The sequence below is a fragment of the Malurus melanocephalus genome, unplaced genomic scaffold (genome assembly GCF_030028575.1).
Source record: "Malurus melanocephalus ecotype Western Australia unplaced genomic scaffold, MMel_1.1 scaffold_23, whole genome shotgun sequence".
Lineage (NCBI taxonomy): Eukaryota > Metazoa > Chordata > Aves > Passeriformes > Maluridae > Malurus > Malurus melanocephalus.
This window is the reverse complement of record NW_026623255.1, coordinates 80796-101494: the sequence shown is the minus strand read 5'-3', so window position 1 is coordinate 101494 and position 20699 is coordinate 80796. Positions and strand designations below refer to the sequence as shown.

The 20699-nt window shown below is 39.3% G+C and overlaps 1 protein-coding gene across 1 annotated transcript in view; it reads right to left on the bottom strand.

The window, feature by feature from the left end:
- CRYBG1 (crystallin beta-gamma domain containing 1) overlaps positions 1–20699 on the bottom strand; it is a 96369-nt gene that overhangs the window by 53160 nt on the left and 22510 nt on the right. The window contains exon 2 of the mRNA XM_057390126.1: positions 12532–12661. Within this exon, the coding sequence (XP_057246109.1) occupies positions 12532–12567 (36 nt within the window). The 5' untranslated portion in view covers positions 12568–12661. The remainder of the gene's footprint in view (positions 1–12531; positions 12662–20699) is intronic.

Here is a 20699-nt window from a genome sequence, read left to right as displayed (position 1 = left end):
AATGTATAAAGTATTTACACTCCTTGATAACTTCTTTGATGTACAGATTTTTCATCATGTACAGATGAAGAGTTTTAAGTACAAGGAACTATTATTACTAAAATACCTTATCCTGACTTCCTAAAAATTGCCTGGATATCTCATTTATGTCTGAATTACAGTATTATAATTTAGCATTTATTCTAAATAACAGTGTTCACCTTCAGGATTTCACTAAAATTATTTCTTATAATAATTATTGCAGAGAACTGCCTCAATATTGGTTAGAATAAACTTTATAAAACYAGTATGAAGAAAATAGGAATGGTTCCAAACCCACTGGTTCCCYACAGTGCTCAGGGCAAAAATGTAAATCAAGTGAAATAGTCCTTCAAACTCTTTGCTTACAACCCCACAATTACTTCCATATCGCAATATTCTCCATTAAGCAAGAAAAACTTCTAAGAGGAAATGTTCTCATGAAATGCATTTATATTCTTAGGTGTGTTTATTTTAGGCTCCAAACAGAACTAATTATGCAGAAAGCGTTAAAATAAACAATACGTCTGTCTAGAAAACACATACATTATTACTTCAGGAGAAAGTGAGACATGTTTTCCTGCTATTACAGATGAATTAATACAGGCATGCTGCATTATGCTACTGTGCACTCAAACTGCTGAATATTAGCTACTAAAGAGACACAGCTACAACAGCATTTAAATCACACTCTTTTTTATTGGTGGATAATTGGATGAAAGTTCTAATTCCTACCTGCTGTTTAAAAATACACTCACCATGTCTTACCTCTAAAAATATTTTTTCTTGATTAACAATAATGCAAGAGGGAATTAGATYAAACTGGATGTAACCGTACACTTCAGAAATACCAGATTTCCAGGAAATGTCAAGAAATACACAGAGTTATTGATTCTGCACTTGAATTTCTGAAGTTGTTGGTTTGGATATAGGCCCATCTAACTTACTCTATGACTGGCTTTGGTGTCTGTGGCTAAGAACAACAGACTTGACAAAGGTACTTTTAAAACTAACCCTTAAAGGCATCGAGATTAACCAAACACGCTTTTAGCTACAACAGTCCTAGTGTTGGGCTCAAACTCTTTTAGATACTTTCCAAATAAATTWTAGCAAAACCACTCCATTAGCAACTCCTGGAGTCCCCTTTGCATAAACTCAATCCATTATTTGTTGGTGCTTTGGAATGCAGGATGGAGGTGGCTGTTGACCATTAAAACCTGGTAGGCAGCAAGTGTCTCCCRTGTGTGGAAGGCAGGCATGAGTCTTCTCTCCTGCTCCTAATCTACTGCTTCCCTCCCATGCCTTCTTGGCACAGGTTGGGAAAGACTGGGAACACAAATCTCTCCTGCTCTGTATGGTTTTTTTTTCTCTAGCTACCTACCCTTTTCCTCTGCAGGTGACTCAATCTTTTTTCTCTTCTGCAACTCAGGCTTTCCCAGCCGACCACACAGTGAACCTGACAAGCCTCTGAACGGGAGCCAGCAACAAGCAGGAGGAGCTTCTATTTTGCTTAGTGGACACTTAGAAAAATACCCTCCCAAACATATCTTTCCATGTTGGAAAGTGGGTTTCTTTTTCAGGTCCGAGAGCCAGAAATTTATCTGATAAAAACAAAGTCTGACACACCAGATAAAGAATGTACCTTTGGTGTTTCCAGAAGCAAAACCATCAAAACCCCCCTGGAGAAGAGGGAGGTACCAGAATTACCTCTGATGAGCCTTTTAAATTCACAAGTTTCCCCAGATGAAACACAAAAACCCCTGAAGAGATCATAATGTTCTTTCTATCTAAACTGGTTCCTAAACATTTATGGTGTAWTTTGTCAGATTTTTCAGACTTTTCAAAAGCTACACTTTAAAATCCTTATTTTCCTCAGAGACAATATTCTCTCTTTTTAGTTTGTTTTTTTTTTGTTTGTTTGTTTTTATTTTTTTCCCAGCAAATTGGTAAAAGGAAAAGAAAAAAAAAGAGGGGAATTGGGGAATTGTAAAGGCAGGAGAGGAAAACAGGATGTATTTTCATTTGCACATCATAAGGTATGATTCAGAGGATATTATGTTGTCAAAGTTCCATTGTAAAAAAGCCAAGTTTTTAGTAGAAAGCATTACATTCTATTTAAATATTTAGATATTGTTTGTARCCACAACAAACTCAAAACTTATCTGGTGAAATGTTACCCACTGTGATTTTGAAAATTATATGAACAATACTGGTTCGTAGGAATGGTAGATTTCTTTTACAATCTCTAGATCTCACTCAAACAGTACTTTAGGCAGTTTRGGTTTTTCAAGTGGATCATGCTTTGCTTTTGCAGATCTTGAGCCATGGCAGGTTGAGTGCCAGTTTTAAAGAGGTAAGTGAAGGAGCATTCCAGCTTATTCACTRTGATTCTGTTCTTGAGACAATAAACCCAGAAAGATGAAGTTTTTCGTCACTACCCTCTTCAAACCCATTATTATACTGCAGCTGGAACTACAGAGCAATAAATTACACATAYATGTATGCATAYACACATTCCTAATTGCCATATGCATTATATAGCTTAAAAAGTGGCAAAAGCCTGGTCAGGAGGAATGGATTATTAGTAAAAGCTTTGTGTCGCAACCTCCTCAGATCTGAGGGTGCTCAGGTGTACTGTGAGCCACCTGGTCACGTAGCATGRCAAAATGGAAAGAGGGCCACACCCAAGGAGAGAGCAGAGCTAGCTGCCAAGGTCCTGAAAACCATTCCAACACATTGCACAAGTGTGGAAATGGTACAAGAAAAGCACGATGCAGATCAAGTCCTCAGCTCTCCACACACATCGCTGCACAGGAGCCCAGCACGGAGGCCAAAAATAAACCCCTGGTGATTCAAAGAGCAGCTTCACAGGGCTGTAACTCACCAAGAGAAAAGAAGGGAGGAGTACACCCTTCGGGAAGAAGCAGTAAAGTGCCTGGTGCCATCCTAAGGAAAAGTTACATACTAGCGTAAGTAACACCTGTGAAATGTCGAAATGCTATGTAGCTAAGTGTTTGGCATGATGATACACAAAGGCGGGGCAGATAAAGGATGGTCAGCGATAATACCAGACTGCCTGGTGCACACTCCCATGTCACCATTATCAGAGTCATTATGTGCTGTCAATGCTTGATCATTGATGACAGACCTCCTAAATAATTTGCAATGCATGAAGGGTTCCTTGTCTTCCCAGGGCAATACCACAGTGAGTATGTGGCTGTCCACATTGCCTCACTCATGCAAAGCACAGAAGGTTTAATAGACCTTTTATTTCGTCCCTGCCTGGGAGACTGTCATTTACTCAGCAGCCCAGCCCTGAAGACCTCAGCATTATCACATTCCAGGACCACTGCTCACATGACTTTAAGCCATCTCTAATCCTCTCTAACAGAAACACATTTTCATCCATTGTTTCCACTGAATTTGTTCCCAGTATTACATGKAGCATGCAATAACTGAGATGGAATGCAATTCCAAACATAGCTCAACTTGAAGATTATTTAGGATTCAGATCCTATATAAAATTCAACATATTTTTTTAATACTTCCCCTTCATCAAGGTGAATGTATTGAATTCTTGGAAGGAGAGTTGTCCAAGTGACATCTTAAGTTACTAGTCAAGAATAAATACATGCAAGCTGTCTGATACAAGTTAAAGCATTTTTTTTTTTGTTTGTTTGTTTTTTGACTGTATATATAAAAAATCCCCCAACAATCTCCTCAATAAACTTTGTGAGTACTTGGAAGRTGTCTATCAGAGTAAGAATTTACTGGTATCCCTGCCTTCAAATATATTCTAAAGTGATGAAGAAAGCCTTCTTGACTCAGTACATCCACTGCCATCTGGAGTGCCAAAATATTAGACTACAAAACAGACTCTTCTTGCACTATTATTCCAGGTATAAAAAGGATATGCTATTCCATGCCATCTTCCCTCCAGCATTTTTCCCCTCATTAAGGCCGATTTTTGTCAGCTGTGGTCCTGTATACCTACAATCAACCACAGCTTAAATGCTCTTCTATTAAACTCACCAAAAAGCAGCAGAAATACAAGAKGAAAGGATGTTTTCAAGTCCTCTCTGAAACCACCCATAAGAATTGGACATAACCTAACTTACATGTTATTTTTAGGAAAAGAGTTAGTGTCTTAAGCCATGTTGGAAACAGCAAAATAAAAATCTGAAATGAATTTGTGGTTCAAATGGGGATAAGAGGAATAATGAGCTGGGACTATGGAAAAAAAGTGGACCGACAAGGAAATTGCCATGATGCCATCAGTCTAGTCAGCAGCACAGTATTTTATTAAGCAGAGAAGTAATTTTGTTGAGCAATACTCAGAGAGGTTTTGTCATGGATAGCTGAGAACCTGTCTTGTGCTGTCATTAGCCACAAATTTCCAGACTTTTTGAAAGACAAAAGCATGAGTATGTCTTTAGTGGACTAAAACCAAAATGTAATAACCAGATAGTTTTGTAGTGGACCTGATGCCCAAGCTTTTTGACACCGGGACTTCTCAGAATTTTGGTGTCTGCCTGCACAGTGAGTATGATACTGCATGGATAACCAGCTTCTTGATTCTTCTGTCTTCACTATTAGAAATATGGCTGAATAGGGACACCTGCCATCTTCTTCTATCAAAGAACCACTGCTTTGCATCCAGAGCATCTCTGCTGCAGTGTTATCAATGCTGGCTCTGTTCTGGGAAACCTGGGCAAAACGATGTTTAACCAAAGGGTTGTATCATTATGGATACTCTAAAACTAAGGAAACCCTAATTCTGTCATGTGTCTCAGGCAGATCAATCATGTTAGAAAGGCAGTTCTACTATGAATCACTCACTCTTTTAGGGATGCAAACATCAGAATTGTAGTTCTTTAAGCAAAGACATAAAATAAACCTGACTTACAGCAGAATCCTAGAAAAGCACACAACTTATACCATGTAACTGAAAGCACTTAAATGACAAACTGCTTATTCAGTCTTCTGAACATTTCTACTTTCATTTTTAGACTAGCTTTCTTTACTGTCTGCTGTGAATTTAATCTATAAACAATTAATTTTTCTTGCTTTGGGGTTTTGGCTTGCTTTGGTTCAATTTTTTTGGTCCCTCCTCTCTGGTATCCCTTTTGTCCCCCTTCCTCCAGCCTATCAAGTCCTTAACAAAGAATAGACACAGGTAAAGCAATGGATGTGCAATTATCACAGCCAAAAAGCCAACGGGCTTGATGTACACAAATTCAGATCACATTTATCTTTATTCTTTTCATTAAAAGAGACATGATATCTAAGTTCTATCAGCACAATAAACCTTTTCCAGGGTGTCCAAATGTCCCGATTCAGCATTCCTAAGGTACAACAGCACTCATGCACTATTGAAACCCAACTGCTTTTGTAAAGGCTCTGCTACTTCTATACTTTTTAGTGTTAATTCTATGCTAAAAGCCAGTACCRTATGTTATTAAAACTGAAAGAATTAGCAAAAGCATAGTTCAGTCCTCCACTCTTATTTAGTGCTGCTCTTTAGGAAGAGSTCACCTACATGTTCATTCCTGCTGGCAGGTGGAGTCACACAAAGACTATCTGGACATGCTGGGGTCAATTTTGCTTTGTTTCCACAATTCTGAACACCCATTTCAGTTAAATATACTTATGGCGGTCAACACTGCCATTAAGTCTCTGTAGACCATGCTCTTAAATRTTCTCTCAACAGAAAATGCTTGGATAGAAGCTATTTAAATTATTCCCCCTGTATTTTGTGGGTTTTAACTTTCACCATGTCATTTCAGTTTACTGGCTTATGGCACTGCTCACCAAACACTGTGGACAAGTAATTTAATATACAGTGGCTTATTGGAGCACAAGTGTTTGTGGCAGACATCACTGTCACTTGAATTGTCAGCATTTAAATTTTGTCCCAATTCTGCGTTTCCTGGTTTCCATAATGATTTCACTACTATCGAAATTCTGCTTTTTTTCTTAATGGTTATGGTGGTGTTGTGTTTTTAATTATGAATTGCATATTTATCAAGTAAGTAAATCTGAAAAAAAACATTTCTGTATTAATTATCGCAWACTGTTGCAAAACAGAGCATGACTCAGAGCTAGACATCTTAAAAACTCTAGAAGTTTAAGGGACAGAGCAAATTAATTTTTTTTTAGTGTATAATTGCTTTTCAACCCTATAAGAAATGCTGGCATGGCCATGGCAAAATGAAGCATTCTTTTTCCCTTCCCACATTTCTCCACCCTACTCAACTGGTTTGGTTTGAGAATTTGATTACTTCCCCCCCATGAATTTCAAAGTAAAGACTTCAGTGTTCTTCTCTCATTAACATCACTTTCTTGCCCAAATCACACCATGGTTTCAGCCCAAGAACAGAAACAAATTGAGTAGAAGGATAAAAGGGAAAAAAAATCCCAACTTAGATAAACTATTATAGCATTCTCATGTATTCCTAGACCTTTTAAACCATAATAAGGAATGACTGTGCTGGTCAGCACAATAGCATCCTATTAAAAGCCATACAGACACTGCATAATGTAACTGTTCTGAGTGTTGTCAAAGAACTCTCATGTGATCCAGGCTTCACCACATCTGTTCTTTTTCCATTCTCTCCATATATTGTTTTCTTCAACTCACACAAATATATCAGGACAGCAATCCCAAAGCCATGGTTTTTGAAGAAAACCCCCCCAAAATCCTCCTGTTCATTTCATATTTGTATACATTTATATATAAAAATTTAAATAAAATTACTATACATGTTTTAGCCTATAAAAATATTTATTGTTTTATTTTTGATTGATTTAAATCAAAGAAATTTATTTATCCAAATTTCCTGCAAGTTAGTGCACTAGAGGCATATCGCATGTAGGTAACTCTCACAGGCAGATCTGGCTACATAAAGAACTTGAAAGTTATACTTTRAATTTAAAACATGGGAGGCTACTGTCTCCTCTGTAGGAATGATAATGGGGAGAAACATGATTAAAAAGTGGCCCTAGCAGAGTGAGCACAAACATGAGTACTTGAAAAGGGAGTGAGTGAAAGCTTTTCGTGAGAATTATCAAGGGGAAATTCCTAGTAGGGAAAAAAAAAAGAATGAAAAGGAGAAAAAAATGAAAAGAAAATGATTCAACTGGTTAAGCGTGGGAGGGAGGTGGAAAGCATGACCTTTATTTCAGAGAAACAGGTTGCACTTGGGGAAGGATGRTGGCTGGAACCACCACATGGGACCAAATCACCTGTCTGCACCACACACACATTTTCGGTGAGGTGTACAATCCTGAGTGACCCTTGCTGTATTCCCCACACAAGGAATAACAGTGCTTCTACTGGGTAAGGAACACAATAGTTATACTGAAGAAGAGGAGAAAAAAGTTGAGCATAAGTGTAGTCAAGCAGATAGAAACTCTGGCAAGAATCCAGACATCCAGCACAGCACTGAACAGCCTTTTTTCCTGTTTTACAAAAAAAAAATTGTCCTGCTGCAACATTTAGTTTACTGGACAGATATAACTTATTCCAAATAGCTGAAGGAGGACCTATGTAGATTGCAGAAGAAATTAAAAGTAAACCAAGGGTAAGCCCCACCCCCTGCCTCATCAGAGCCTCTCTTAGGTGACTGCCTTGCTATAACTGCCCTTCACCTCAAAAGAAAAAATGCTTCAGTGTCATATAATTTCCCCTYCTTTTCCCCCTTCAGTCTCTGCACAAGGCAGGTTTGTGCTCTCCTGAAATTGTGGCCTTTTTTTCTCCTTTGAGAAAACCAACATCAGCAAATATCCCTGCATGTCTCATTTTGTAGGACCTTGGCTAAAAGGTTTTGTTCAGCTTTCTGATTCCAAGGTGGARAAGGATTCCTTCTCTTCTTTCAGTCTCAAATTCTGGGAGGACATTGGTCAACCACTGAAAAGCCATATCTATTAAAAACTGGGGAGARCCTTAAGGCAATGACTTGTTCTCCTCTGGACAGGTTCTTCTCACCTATCCATGAACTGATAATTTTGTTGTCTGTTACTCTGGAAAGTGACTCATCTGCTTTCTCACCTGCTAACTTGGTATGGAATTTATCAAATGACAGTACAAAATGCTATGTTTCTACCATTTAAACATCACTCTGGGCAACCCTGTGGATCCCAAATAGACTTTACGTTTTGTTATTCCTTGAGAAAATAAACCACTGTAAGAAGGATCAGTACGAGGGCCTGGGCTGGACTTCTTGCTAACATTTCTCTGAGCAAGGCAGATAGAAATTAACAAAGCAGATGAGGAATCCTAACATGAAAATACCTTAGACTTTGATGAACTATCATCTTGAAAGATGACTTAAAAGAACAGGAGGAATTAGGGATCTGCRTATCTGCAGTCTCAGGAATATGGCAAAGGCAGTGATAGAATAAACTCATTTAATCCAGTAATTTAACACAGAATCAAAATGGGCTTCTATAGCCACACCTGGGTGTTAGAAGTACTCCACCCAGTTTCCTTCGATGAATATTCATGCCATAGAACTGAATCTTTGTGTGAAAGGCAGTGACTGTGTTCAGGTAGCAAGTAGGTGTGAGAACTCTTATCTAGATGGAGAATCCTGAGAAACCTTTAGACAGGTACCTGGTTATAAGTCTGGAAATATGACTAATCAACACCTGAATATAAGAGCAGAAACAGCTTTAGAACACACAGATGTGACTTAGGAAAAAAATGTTGAGGCCTAAGTATGTCACGTGGAATTTTAAAGGCTAGATTTTTGTCATCATTATTCCTAATGCACAGGAAATGAATAAACAATGAAGCATTAAGAACTTGATTTTCAKTCACTCATTTTACTATCAGCAGAAGTCAATCTAAATTTGAAATTGCTCTCCAGGGGAAAAAATGCATTTCACCTTAACTATACAGAAACTGATCAGCTTAACACCTGTTTGTCTTTAGCTACACAATTTAAGGTCATTTGAGTTTGTCATGGCTGGACTCCTCCACCCTTTGTACTAGTATTTTATCACTTTTGAAGCTGTATGACTGCAAAATACACATTTTATTAGTGATTGGGTTCTCAAATTGAATTATTTATCCAAGGAGAATGGAATGAATGAAACATTCAGGAAGTTGTTTCTTGATTCACAGGGAGAAGACTGGCCACACTGTTTTATTAATCAAGCAGTCTAAAAGACATAAAAAGAAGAGATAAAATCATATCCACAGCTACCTACTTCATGCAGTACAGGCTATTTGACAGCTCAAACAATCCTCAAGGTGAATCGATGCAGACATTCTAAACATAAACAGGAACCTAATACAGCTATTTCCCCTTCATTTGCAAACAAACTCAAGGATACCAAATATTCCTATTTAGCCTCAATTAGMAAAAATAGATTGTAAAAGTTTAACCGGTGATATAATGGGTTCTTTGGGAAAAGGGATATGCTGAGTTTCAGAATGTAGAAACAGTGTATTTTTTGGATCTGACATCTAGAAATTATTTCAGGGGAGGCTTTTTAATATTCAATAATGTGTTATCAAACATCTGTTTACCAAAATACCAAAAGAGAAACTGCTAATTCTGGTTTTAATAAAACAAATGTTTTGTAAATTAAATAGTATAGGACCAGAAAAGTCAAGAATCACACAGAATATTCTGAGTTAGAAGGGAMCCACAMGGATAAGTGAGCCCAACTTTTAGGTGAACGGCCTATAACGGAATCCAACCCAAAAATGAAACACATACTCAGATTTGTATGGTTTTTAATTTCTCATAGATCCAGTTACCTCCAGTGACTTAATAGACATATGCTATTTACATTTTGATAAGAGCACTCCACAGTGTCTCTTTCATTATCGTATTGCTGACATTTTTGGTTGTTCCAATTGGAAGCTTACAATAAAGCAAAATWATAAATTCCAGATGACCTTGCAAAGGGTAAAAAAGTGAAAATCTTTGTGCAGAACCAGAAGTACCTCAGAAATTTGGTGAGAAAGCAATACTGTTAAAGAAGRATGTCACTCTTTTCCTAAGAAAATGGTGTAGTGGAAGGAAGTTTTTTTGCCTTACAATTTGGGCAACACAACATTTACTCACTGAGTAATGCTATCAAGCAAGTGATCCTAAACATTTTTTAACATTCTGCTCTTTTATCATCACTATTTATGGAAGTCAAACAAAAAGAAACAAAGTTGCACTATACCTCAAGAACAGTGACATACAGGAAGAGGTAAAATGAAGATTTGTTAATCCTAAAAGAAGATGAAAAGGGAAAACCAGGATATATTRTGATAGAAATTTATTATAGACTAGCTTTTTGGGTGGAGAGAAGTCGTGTTTTTTGATCACGCAAGGGAAGCATCCAAAAGGAYGGAACCTGATGGCTTTAATTACTTCTTGGAATTAATTTTTTTTTCTGTTGGAAAACAAGTACAAGAAGGAGACAGTCCAACAAGTTCTTGGAATATGCTGGGGACAGCYTTTTCTTCAGAAGGTAAAGAAAACCATTAAGGGAGTGGCTATTTTAGATCTTCTGCTGACTAGTAGGGCATGAACTGGCTGAGAGTGGAATGCAATCTAGGTGAATCTAGGTAAACTCCATCATTTAATAATCACTGCCACAAAAGAAAAAAAGGGGTAAGAAGCAAAATAAAATTACTTTTTTTCCCCAGAAAACAAACCCAAATTTTTATGAGCTCCAGAGACTGATAAGCAAGGTTTCTTAGGAAGACTGTTTAATTAATAAAAGAATGTAGGAGAGCTTGTCTGTTTAAGTCATTGCTGGAGTCAGTTCTTAATTACCCAAGGTAAAGGGAATAATATGAATTAGRCAAAAGCAGAGGATAAAACAAATTAGTCTGTGTACATTATTCTGCAAGACTCTACTCAGGACATTCACCTTTGAAAGGCTTATGAACAGGTTTCCATAGAAAGAACAGCAACAGAGAGGAGCCTGATGCAAACAGCTTATGTTTTGTAATTCACCGTTTTCTACCACTCTCCCACCAGAAATGCTGAGGGAAGGTAGGACCTCCTTAAATCCCAATCCCCATAAACCATCTGTCATCAGCAGGTGACTGTGTTATTACACACATTAACGGATTATCCCAATACAAAAGAAAAAGAAACTGATGAATTCACACACGCACACACACATACCCCTGCAGGCAATTTCCTCAATTTTTATGATTTATCTAACAATCAGACCTTTGTGTTATACATCAAAGTATTAAATTACGTGGCCTGGTCTCATGCACTTTCAGAAGCTTTATTTAAAAGGTTGTAAATGTTCTGAGTACAAATGGATTGGTTCCAGGTTAGAGAAATGACACCCCAACAGTTTAATTTAGCTGTAYGTATGAACAAATTATTCCAAAAGAAGAACTAAATGCCAACTCAGAGCTCACYAAATAACAGCTGAATCCTGCTATTCTTTCCACATAAAAATACCAAGCCTCTMCTTGCTTTTCCAGAAGTCCTTGCAAGGAGCTAATGTACAACTCCAGCCAAGACAGAAATAGGATGAACAACAATTCTTTCTCTTGAACCCAGCTAGCYCTACCACAATGGAATGTCAATCCAGCACAGTAATGTGCCATTTTGCTGTTTTGTGAAGAACTGAGACCTTTTTGTAGGATGCTTCAACATTATCAATATAACTAAGATGCTAAATGAGACCAAAAGGGATGTTTGGGGTTCATGTTATTTGTGTATTCAGCTACAGACCAATGAGTCTTTTCCAAATGCAGAAATCAGTTGATGAGATTTTCTGGTTTGAGAAGACTAGACAATAAATGTATGTGTTTTAAAGACAGAATATTTTAAGCMTTCATCTAATATATTCAGATTGATATTAGTTCCACAACCAAGACGAAAGCAACTTCTTCAATTACTGGCCTGCTGAGTACTTTTCTTAATGTGGAAAAACAGTATTTCTCTCTCCATGGAAAGATTACAATAAAGACAAGAATGGCATTGCACAACTTGGTCTGCAATCTGAAATTAAGTTCTCACATTAGAACAGGAGTAATTAGCATTTTCCCTAGCTTGCTTCCATGAAGTAATAGTGCTGCCAAGCAAATGAGTAACACTCCATGAGCTAAATGAACACTAGAAATAAATGTGTGGCCATTCCTCCTTCTCTGGGAAAGAAACTTACAGAGAAAACAGTATGGGTTCAGTGAGAAACTGTAAAAGTGTAGGTGCTGTTCCTTTATTATTTCGGGTTATATATTTTTTATGAACGAAAGSAAAAAGCCATATGGTTTGTGGGAGCATGTGGAAGATCTCCTCGAGCCATTTTCTTTGTTGTCTCTTCATGCCAGCTATAGTCATTACGCACCTTCCTTATTTCCGTACATGAGTTTAATTTGAAAATTTTCCAGTACTTCAAACACAGGTCTTTTAAAGGAAGATTACAATTACACCTTGTGTTATTATCCCTGTTTTCAGAGCAGTCACCTTTATGATACACGTACGTGTTTTTGTGCACACATGTTTATATAAACGCACGTATTTAGCTTTTCCTTACCTTTCTAAGTGCTGCTGGCAATGAGGCAGTAGACATTGATATTGCTGGGAGAGCGTAAGAGTGGGGACAGATCACTGAGAGTGTTTGGCTCTCCTGCGCAGTGCAGCGTCTGCCCGACACATCATAGTACCTGCAAGGAGAGGGAACATTCTTCAGTCAATGCACCCAAGCAAAATGAGGCTGGAGTTAGTATTCACTGTGTTTCTGACAAAACACCAAGATTTTTTTCCCCTGTTGCCGTGGTACTCCTAAAGTTTACTGCTTTATTGCAGTCAAACTACTTGCTCCTTTRTTAGACATTAATTCATCCCACCTGCTTTAGCTCTCTGAAACTAACCTGTCAGCTTTTTCCTGATAATAAAACAACCAAAATGCAAATACAATACTCAGCAGGATAACCACATCAGAGCCACAAGGCAGAAAAATTAGTCGTCTTATCTCCTGTCACTCCACCTCTTCAGAGACAGCATATTACAACATTTGGGGTTTATAGTTCCACATTACATCACATGTTCCATTCACTTTCCTTCTGGAAGCTGTCTCAGTAAAGAATCAGTAGAATTCTCAGAACAGGTCAAAGCCTTGGGAAAAGGCTGTCACAATAGAAGTATGTACAATCTTTAAAAAATACATTAATTTTAAGCAAGTCAATCCTAAAACTTAAGGAACATAATTTTACCTATGATTATTCTGAGGTGTCAATTTTCAAATTTTCGAATTCTGAATCCAAAGAATATGAAAAAGTTCACTTAGTCTCTTCCCAAGAGAGAAATAAAATAGTMAAAACTGAACAACTTATAAAATCTCCTTAATTTTGCTGTCTGAAAAATCAAAGTAGCAAGAATCCAGGATTCTGAGGATACCGTTTTATTAAAAAGTTGATAAATGTAACATATGTTACATTTGTTACATATGTTATATGGTTTTTTCCTTTAGATGATTCAACAGTTGGTTAAAATTCAGCTTTTTAAAATTTTTATGTATTTTGATACTTTTATTTTAAAATTGGACTGAATTTTTCATAGGATCATAGGACAATTCAGTTTGGAAGGGACCCCGGGAGGTCTCTGGTCCAATGTTCTATCTGAAGCAGGGTCAGCTATGGGATCACACCAGGTTCCTCAGGTTTTTTTTCAACCAACTCTTGAAAATATGCAAGGACAGAGACATCACAACTTTTCTGGACCGCAGTGAAAATGTTTTCTCTTACATCCAACCTGAATCTCTCCTTTATCAACCTTTCATTGTTGTCTCCCCACCATGGACCACTGCGAAAAGTCTGGGTTCATCTCCACCACCCCCAAAGCCACCTCCTCTCCAAAACTGAACAAGCCCCAGCTCTCCATCCTCTCTTCACAGGGCAAGTGGAGCCTCACAGGCAGCCCCATACTGGTGGTCATCTGATKAACTCATCCCAGTTGGAAACACTGAGAGATCTTTAGGCAGAGAAATATTTTGCTTTCAGGAAAAAGAAAAAAGTCTCAAAATATTCTTGTTTTGTTATGTCCTTAAAATATGCATATTTTCCATTTTGGTTTGAAAAAAACTCCCTTTTTCCCACAGGCTTCTTTTCCAGACTCATCATACTGTCCCCAATCCAGCTCTGTTTGTACAGCTTTATTTGCAAATTCAGTTTTATAACTGACTTTCATATAKAGTTTTCAAAGAGTAAATAAATGAGCAGAAAAGCCTCAGGCATATTTATAAAGTTGAATCAGTTTATTGCGTAATTGTGGTGAAAATGTTTTGACATTTTAACACATATCCCAATAAACATGTGCAATTATTTTGTTTATTTACCTATTTCTACGGAAAAAACTGCATCACTCTTAATAGCTGGTTACCTTCCCCAGGACACAGCTGGCTTGGAGCAGTCCACCTTGATTTTCATGTTCTGCCTCCACCGATAGAGCTCGCTTTTGGGGTGGTTCCACACACATTGCACATGGGAGAATTCGAAAATCCCATTAAGAAGCTGCTCAGGTGGTGCTGAAAGATCCTGTGGCACCCTACCCTGTCTAAGGTGGATACTGCCGGAGGGAAGAACAGCAGGCTGGGGACGATCAACTTGGTGACTCAGAGCAATGGAACAAGTGACATGGTGTGGGCAGGAGAGCGGGAAGGTGCTTGGCTCAACTCTGGATAAAAAGTCAGGGTAAGGAGGAGGAAAATAATGGCACACCAAGGGAAGTGGATGGAGGAACCCTCAACTGTTGAGGTGACACTGACACTCTGCAAGAGGCCACCATTYGCCACTGGCGGGCTGGGGACAAGCGTCCTCACCCCAAGTGACACCCAATGAACATGTGTCAAAAAAAACCATGCCACCAATCCCAAACGCCAGAAGGAGGAAGCTCTGGAAGAAAACACTTCCTAGGTGGGAGATCATCTTGTTTCACATGGATACCCCACGTCCTGTGGCTGAAGGGGGCTCTGCTGTCCCCAGGCAAGCCAGCATCATCCACCTGGGAGGCACCTGCTGGCTCCTGTCCAGCAATGAAGGCTGGGCCTCCTTGGGGACACCCTCACACCTTGCCCCCATGTGCCCACTCCTGATGGCYATCAGTCCCTGAGACACCACGAGACCTCAGGGCGCTGCCATGTCCATGGTGTGGTAGCCAAAAAGCTGCTGCTTTCAGATATAGTGAAGTAGCACTGATTCTTTCAAGCACCTCTTCATTAAAGGACACARTTTCACACCAAAAACCAGAGCTGACAGAAGCAGCCTGGGAGGTTTCAACCCAAAGATGTTGCAYTGGAAAACAGCCAGCTCCAGATTTCCAAACAGGTGAGAAAAGGTACCCTTTGAATTTCTTCACGGTTTGAGATCTATCCTGCCAACAATCTGCTGACGAGCTGAGCTCACCAGAACCTCCGAGGAGTTTTCCTTTATGGCACTGGGCAGTTTTCCAGGGAAACGCTGCAGTACGCTTCCCGCCCGAAGGCATGGGCAYGCACACAAGCTCCCGAGGGCAAGATGGGCTGTGAAGGCACAGGGCTGCACCTCCTCTGCCCCGACTGCCCAGCCAAATCCTCTCCTTTCAGCCCAGACGCGGAGCAGCTCACCCCAACGCATGGCAGAGGAACTCACCGTGGGGCAAGRGCCGGTGGGGGACAGTCACCACAGAGAAACTGAGGCACTGCCAACCCACACCCTTTCCTTTCTCACCCAGGCGTGTTTGTGTAACCATACCCACTTGCTCAGAGCCCAGAGGCTCTGGGGGGAGAAGGCGCTTGCAACACGCCGAGCTGTTATGAAACCCTCCCAGACATTTTGCTCAGCAGTAACTGCAGCAGCCCCATGTTGCCTGCATTTTTTCCAGCACAAATCCCAACCATACCCCCACACCTGCTACCGGGAAGAAAATTAACTCTCTGCCAGCCAAAACCAGCACACGTGCTTTCGCAGAGCTATTCGTTAAAATAATAACAGATTTTACAGCGAAGCAAAGGAAAGGAAGTAGGAGGCCTTGGAAATGATCARCTCTTACCTGTCCATGCCTAAATCCTTAGTAACAACACAATGTTATCTTATTAACTGWCTTAACATATTGACTTAAAAGATAGCAATTGCAAATAATTTTGAAGGGGACTAGCCTGCAGACAAAAATATATAAAAGCAATGACAGGACCAATAAGGAAACAAGTCACTAACAAAAAGAAAAGAGCGGGTTGCCATACATTTTAAACTAACAAAGCTTACGAAACTAGCATGCTTACAAATTTTACAGACATGGCTTCCCTTCCCACATTCAGCCCTGAGATCCATCTCCTGTCTAYGGTTTTTGAAAACAGTCTTCAATCTGTACTCAGTAGATGGTTCTTGCCTATTAATTCCCACTTTTCAATCAACACAGTATGAGGTAATTTTTTAAGAGAGAGCATGCATGAGCAAGAGAAACCTGATTAAAACAGAAAGACATTTTGTTTGTTTATTCAGATCCTCTACCCAGTCTTCCCCTCCCACACCATATCAGCACTTGAATATCACCCTGGGAGCAGCAAATATCAATTTSATCAGCAAAATGCCTAAAACTGAAAAACACAGAATATGAAGAGCAACAAGAGGCATTTCCCTGGTTCATCCACCACCCCAGTGCTCATGACTATGATAGGTGCAGCTGTGCTGTCAAATYATTTACCTCCCTGGTCCACTCCTGGGTCCTGGTGCCCTTGTCACCGTACACCRTGCATCAGTGTGTGCTTGGACTCTCTTCCCTCTGAGGAAAAGCCCAGACACAGCTCTGCAGATGGACTGCCCTAAGAATGTCACAGCAAGGATGAGACTASACCAATAGTGGCTTCTCCTGCCCTCCACAATCCCAACCAGCCTCCTGTCCTCAGACGGCCTCGGTGTGCCCCACACTCCACAGCATACAGCACACCTTCAGCATAATGCTGTAAAAACACCAGTCTTGCAGGCAGCAAAGCAGCCTCCACATTATTTCAGACACTTTGAACTGAAGCCACAAAAATATAATTATGATCTTAGAGCCATGGGGGCATCGGACCCAGGTCAAGTGTTAGGCAGCACAAAAACAAACAGTTCACTCCAGAGGCGAAAGAGGTGTGAATGCTTATATAAGGATCGCTCCTTGGGGCAGATCCTTTAGTAGTGTAGACTATTTTAAACAAGGTTTTTTTTTTAATTGTGCATTATTTGAGTTGCTGTCATTACAGTCTTAACATATTTTGAGCATTTCAAACAGCCTGCTCTGGGCTGAAGCTTTCCATACAAAGCTACTGCTTGTTATTCTTTCTGTCATCTTTTCCACAAAACCAGTATGTGGACTCCTGGAACAATCTGCAGCAAGCTACTTACCACATCAATATCACCTCTTCCCACTGCCTCAGCAGTCCCATTTCTGTGTCCCTGCTTATAAAAGAGCCAAGTTCAGATCTTACACAAAGTGGTTGCTGCACTGGGGCACCTCTTGTGATACCCATCTACTCACGCAGAGTTTCAAGGACTGAAAATCCTGAGCAGACACAGTCTTTGAAGGGATGTGTGCTTGGGGGACATGTACTACATGACCTTCKGTTGTGGGACTGACAAGATGTGTGTGTGTGTCATTTTTATAGGGAAACTGAGCATTTCAAACTTCTCCCAGGCCCTGGGRCTGATGAATGGCTCTGAGCTCCTCCTTGAGCACTGCACTAAGAAGTGCTAGCACCCTGCCATCTAATGGCCAGGCTTCAGATTCACGGATGAATCAAGTTTTACCTTTCTGCCTCCACTGTTCTAGATCCTAGAGATAGAAAAGTCAGTTTAAACTACCTTAGGTCACATCTTGTCAGCACAGAAGTATTCCTACTGGCTCTCTCTGAGGTGTTYTGTCATACATCTTAATAACAGGGTTAATACCTCACCTAAAAGTACCCTTTGTTATAGTTACTCCACTCCCTCACTAATTCAGCCTAAATAATTCCTTCCTTTGTTTGGCAAATTCACACCATTTAARTCCTTGCAGGCTTCAGCTGAGTCTCTCACTCAACCATTATTTATCATCATCTTCCCTATTGTAAAGGAATTCCCACGTTCTCCTCTCTGTTTCTTTCTGACAAGACCTCTCTGGCAAAGATGTACCCAGAGCTGGACGCAACCTCGCTGCTCCACTCACACGAAAAACCACAAAGAGCAGCTCGTTGCTTTGTTCCACGATACATTTGCTCGCACAAAAWCTGCACAGAGCTTTTCTGAGCCACTCGAATACCACAAACTTGTCGTACTTGTTGTCCACTTCCATTCCTACACGTATTTGTTTTTCTCTTTCAACCGCCTTCCCAGTACAATATATTAATTTCAGGTTATTAAATGCATTTGTTTGCATTTGGCAGTTTGTTGAAGCTCTGAGCAACCGCTCATGAGATGAAATGGCTCCAAGCTTCTGGCTTTCCTGCACTTCAAACAGCGTGCAGCTGGAAATACTACAGTCATTAGGCCTTCAAAACATGTTTTTCTGAGTGCTAACACAGACACCCAGCGCTGCTCGGTAGCCAAATCTCTAATACGGCAAATCCAAGCAGCTCCTGGTTTCTTATTCCAAGTAACCCTCTTCCATTTCACAAAATCAAAAAGCCCCTCTGTCATAGAAATTACTGTACTTATTAATCACATTTAATTTCCTTAGCACCTCCGTTAATTAGGGGGAAAAAAACCAATAAAGACTCTTCAGAAAGATGGATTATGAAATACCACAAGAAAGTTGAATTATAAGGGTATCTCCTAGATAATCTGGAAATTCAGAGAATAATGGGATGAGCTGTCCAGAAACCCTGCCATCATATAGCAAGTTAAAATATTCATGAATAGTAGCATAGAGGTTGATCTATACCAGGCATGTATAGATGTGCCAGATGCTCATCACCATTCCACTCTTGCCTCCTGATATTGTCAACTATGGAATTAACTACAATAGATCTAATTTTGTATCTTGCTGTCATCTTAAGTATCTTYGCAGCAACTCCACTTTTTCCCTTTTTATATCTACAAACCAGATTATTATCATTCTGTATTGATGTTACCATGAGGAGATGCATCATGAATTTCAGTTAACACCGACCACAAGCAATGACTTCTCTCTAATTGTGCTTCTAGCCCTCATTTCCTTAGGAAAAATCACAATCTAAAAACAAACAACAATTTGGTTTGCTCCAGATTAACTGAAACATGTACTGATCCACTTTCTAAAATCTCGTTTCAAAAGAGGAACGTATTTTATCATATAATCTCTTGGAGACTATTCAAATTACTGAAGCACATTTTATTCTGCAAKTTGAAGACCATTAAAAAGTTCTGTCAGTTACTACTTTTTGTGAAACYGAACTCCATGTGCTGATTGTGAAGAAAATCCCAAAAAAATTTAAAGAAAAATCCCAAAACTTAGTAAAATGTTAATGTAAGATGTACTCCTTTAGGCATTTTTCTCTTTTTTTTTGGCCATTTTATTTTTTTTTAATTCATCAGGAAAGCTCATTATTGCCATCCAGCCACTGGGTGGCACCTCTACACAGATGCCAGGTGTGCCCCAAAAAACCCATTATACCTTTGATAATCATTCCATTCCTCCCATAGCAAATGTTGGCATTACATCAGCTTCATGTACACAGCCCTGTTTGGGGGACAGCTGAAGTTGTTTACTAAAAATTGCCTTTGTAAAATATTCCTGGAATTTTCTGCTCTAATTTTTCAACTCCTAACTTTTGGGAAAAATAATCTCTACAGAGAAATCTGTCAGGGGAAACCCAGTTCTTTGAATAAGTGTAAGTACAGGCAAATGTGKAAGTACAGGCAACTTTTGATAGCAAATGAAATTGTTCTGACAGATGTGGCACAGCAAATATATAATGAACTTCATTGTTTTGTAGTAACAAATCAGACATAAATCATGTCTAATATTGCAGCAGCATCCAGCAAGYCCAAGCAAAGTTAAATTCCAGTTTTGGTGGGCAATGAGCTAATAACATCCTTTCCCCCTGAAGTCAATTGTAACTATGCTGCTCTGGACCATCTCAATGAGTGAAAAGCTCATCTTGATATTTACACTCTGGCCTAGCTCTGAAGCATTGTATAAACAATAATCATCACACTGAGTTACCTAACACAGGTAGTATCTCATTTTATATAGTAAGAAGCTCAAAGAACCAGATGAAGCTGTTTGACTGAGGAGACAGAAGGCCAGCATCACTCATTTCTTTAAACACAYGATGCTCGTCTTCCTTTGTTCATATTGACTCACCATGACTTGAGGAACAGAAACATCATGTAACTGCATCATTTTCCTATTTTCTGTGGCTACATTGGGAGATAGAGAAGGGTGTTTACAAATCCAGGGACATGAAAATGCTTTTGAACATACAGACTCACACTTGCAGAATTTTYCCACCTGCTCTTTCATGTGAGTTTTAGCATTTTGGTTCAAAGTGACAGTTGAAAAAAACTTAGCAAAGTTTCTGCTCTTTACTCTTTAAAGTTTGTTGTGAGCATCTAGTAATCTGCCTTGGACTAAAGTCCCACTTTGAATAAATCCAATTCATCTGGACAATTCTAAATACAGTGCAATTCCAGCAACAAGTAGGGAAGTCTTTAATTCTTGGGGGAAAAAAAAAGGTTTCTGCCCACAGAAAGGGAAGAAACAGGTTTGMATACACCAAAACAAGCCTCTCAA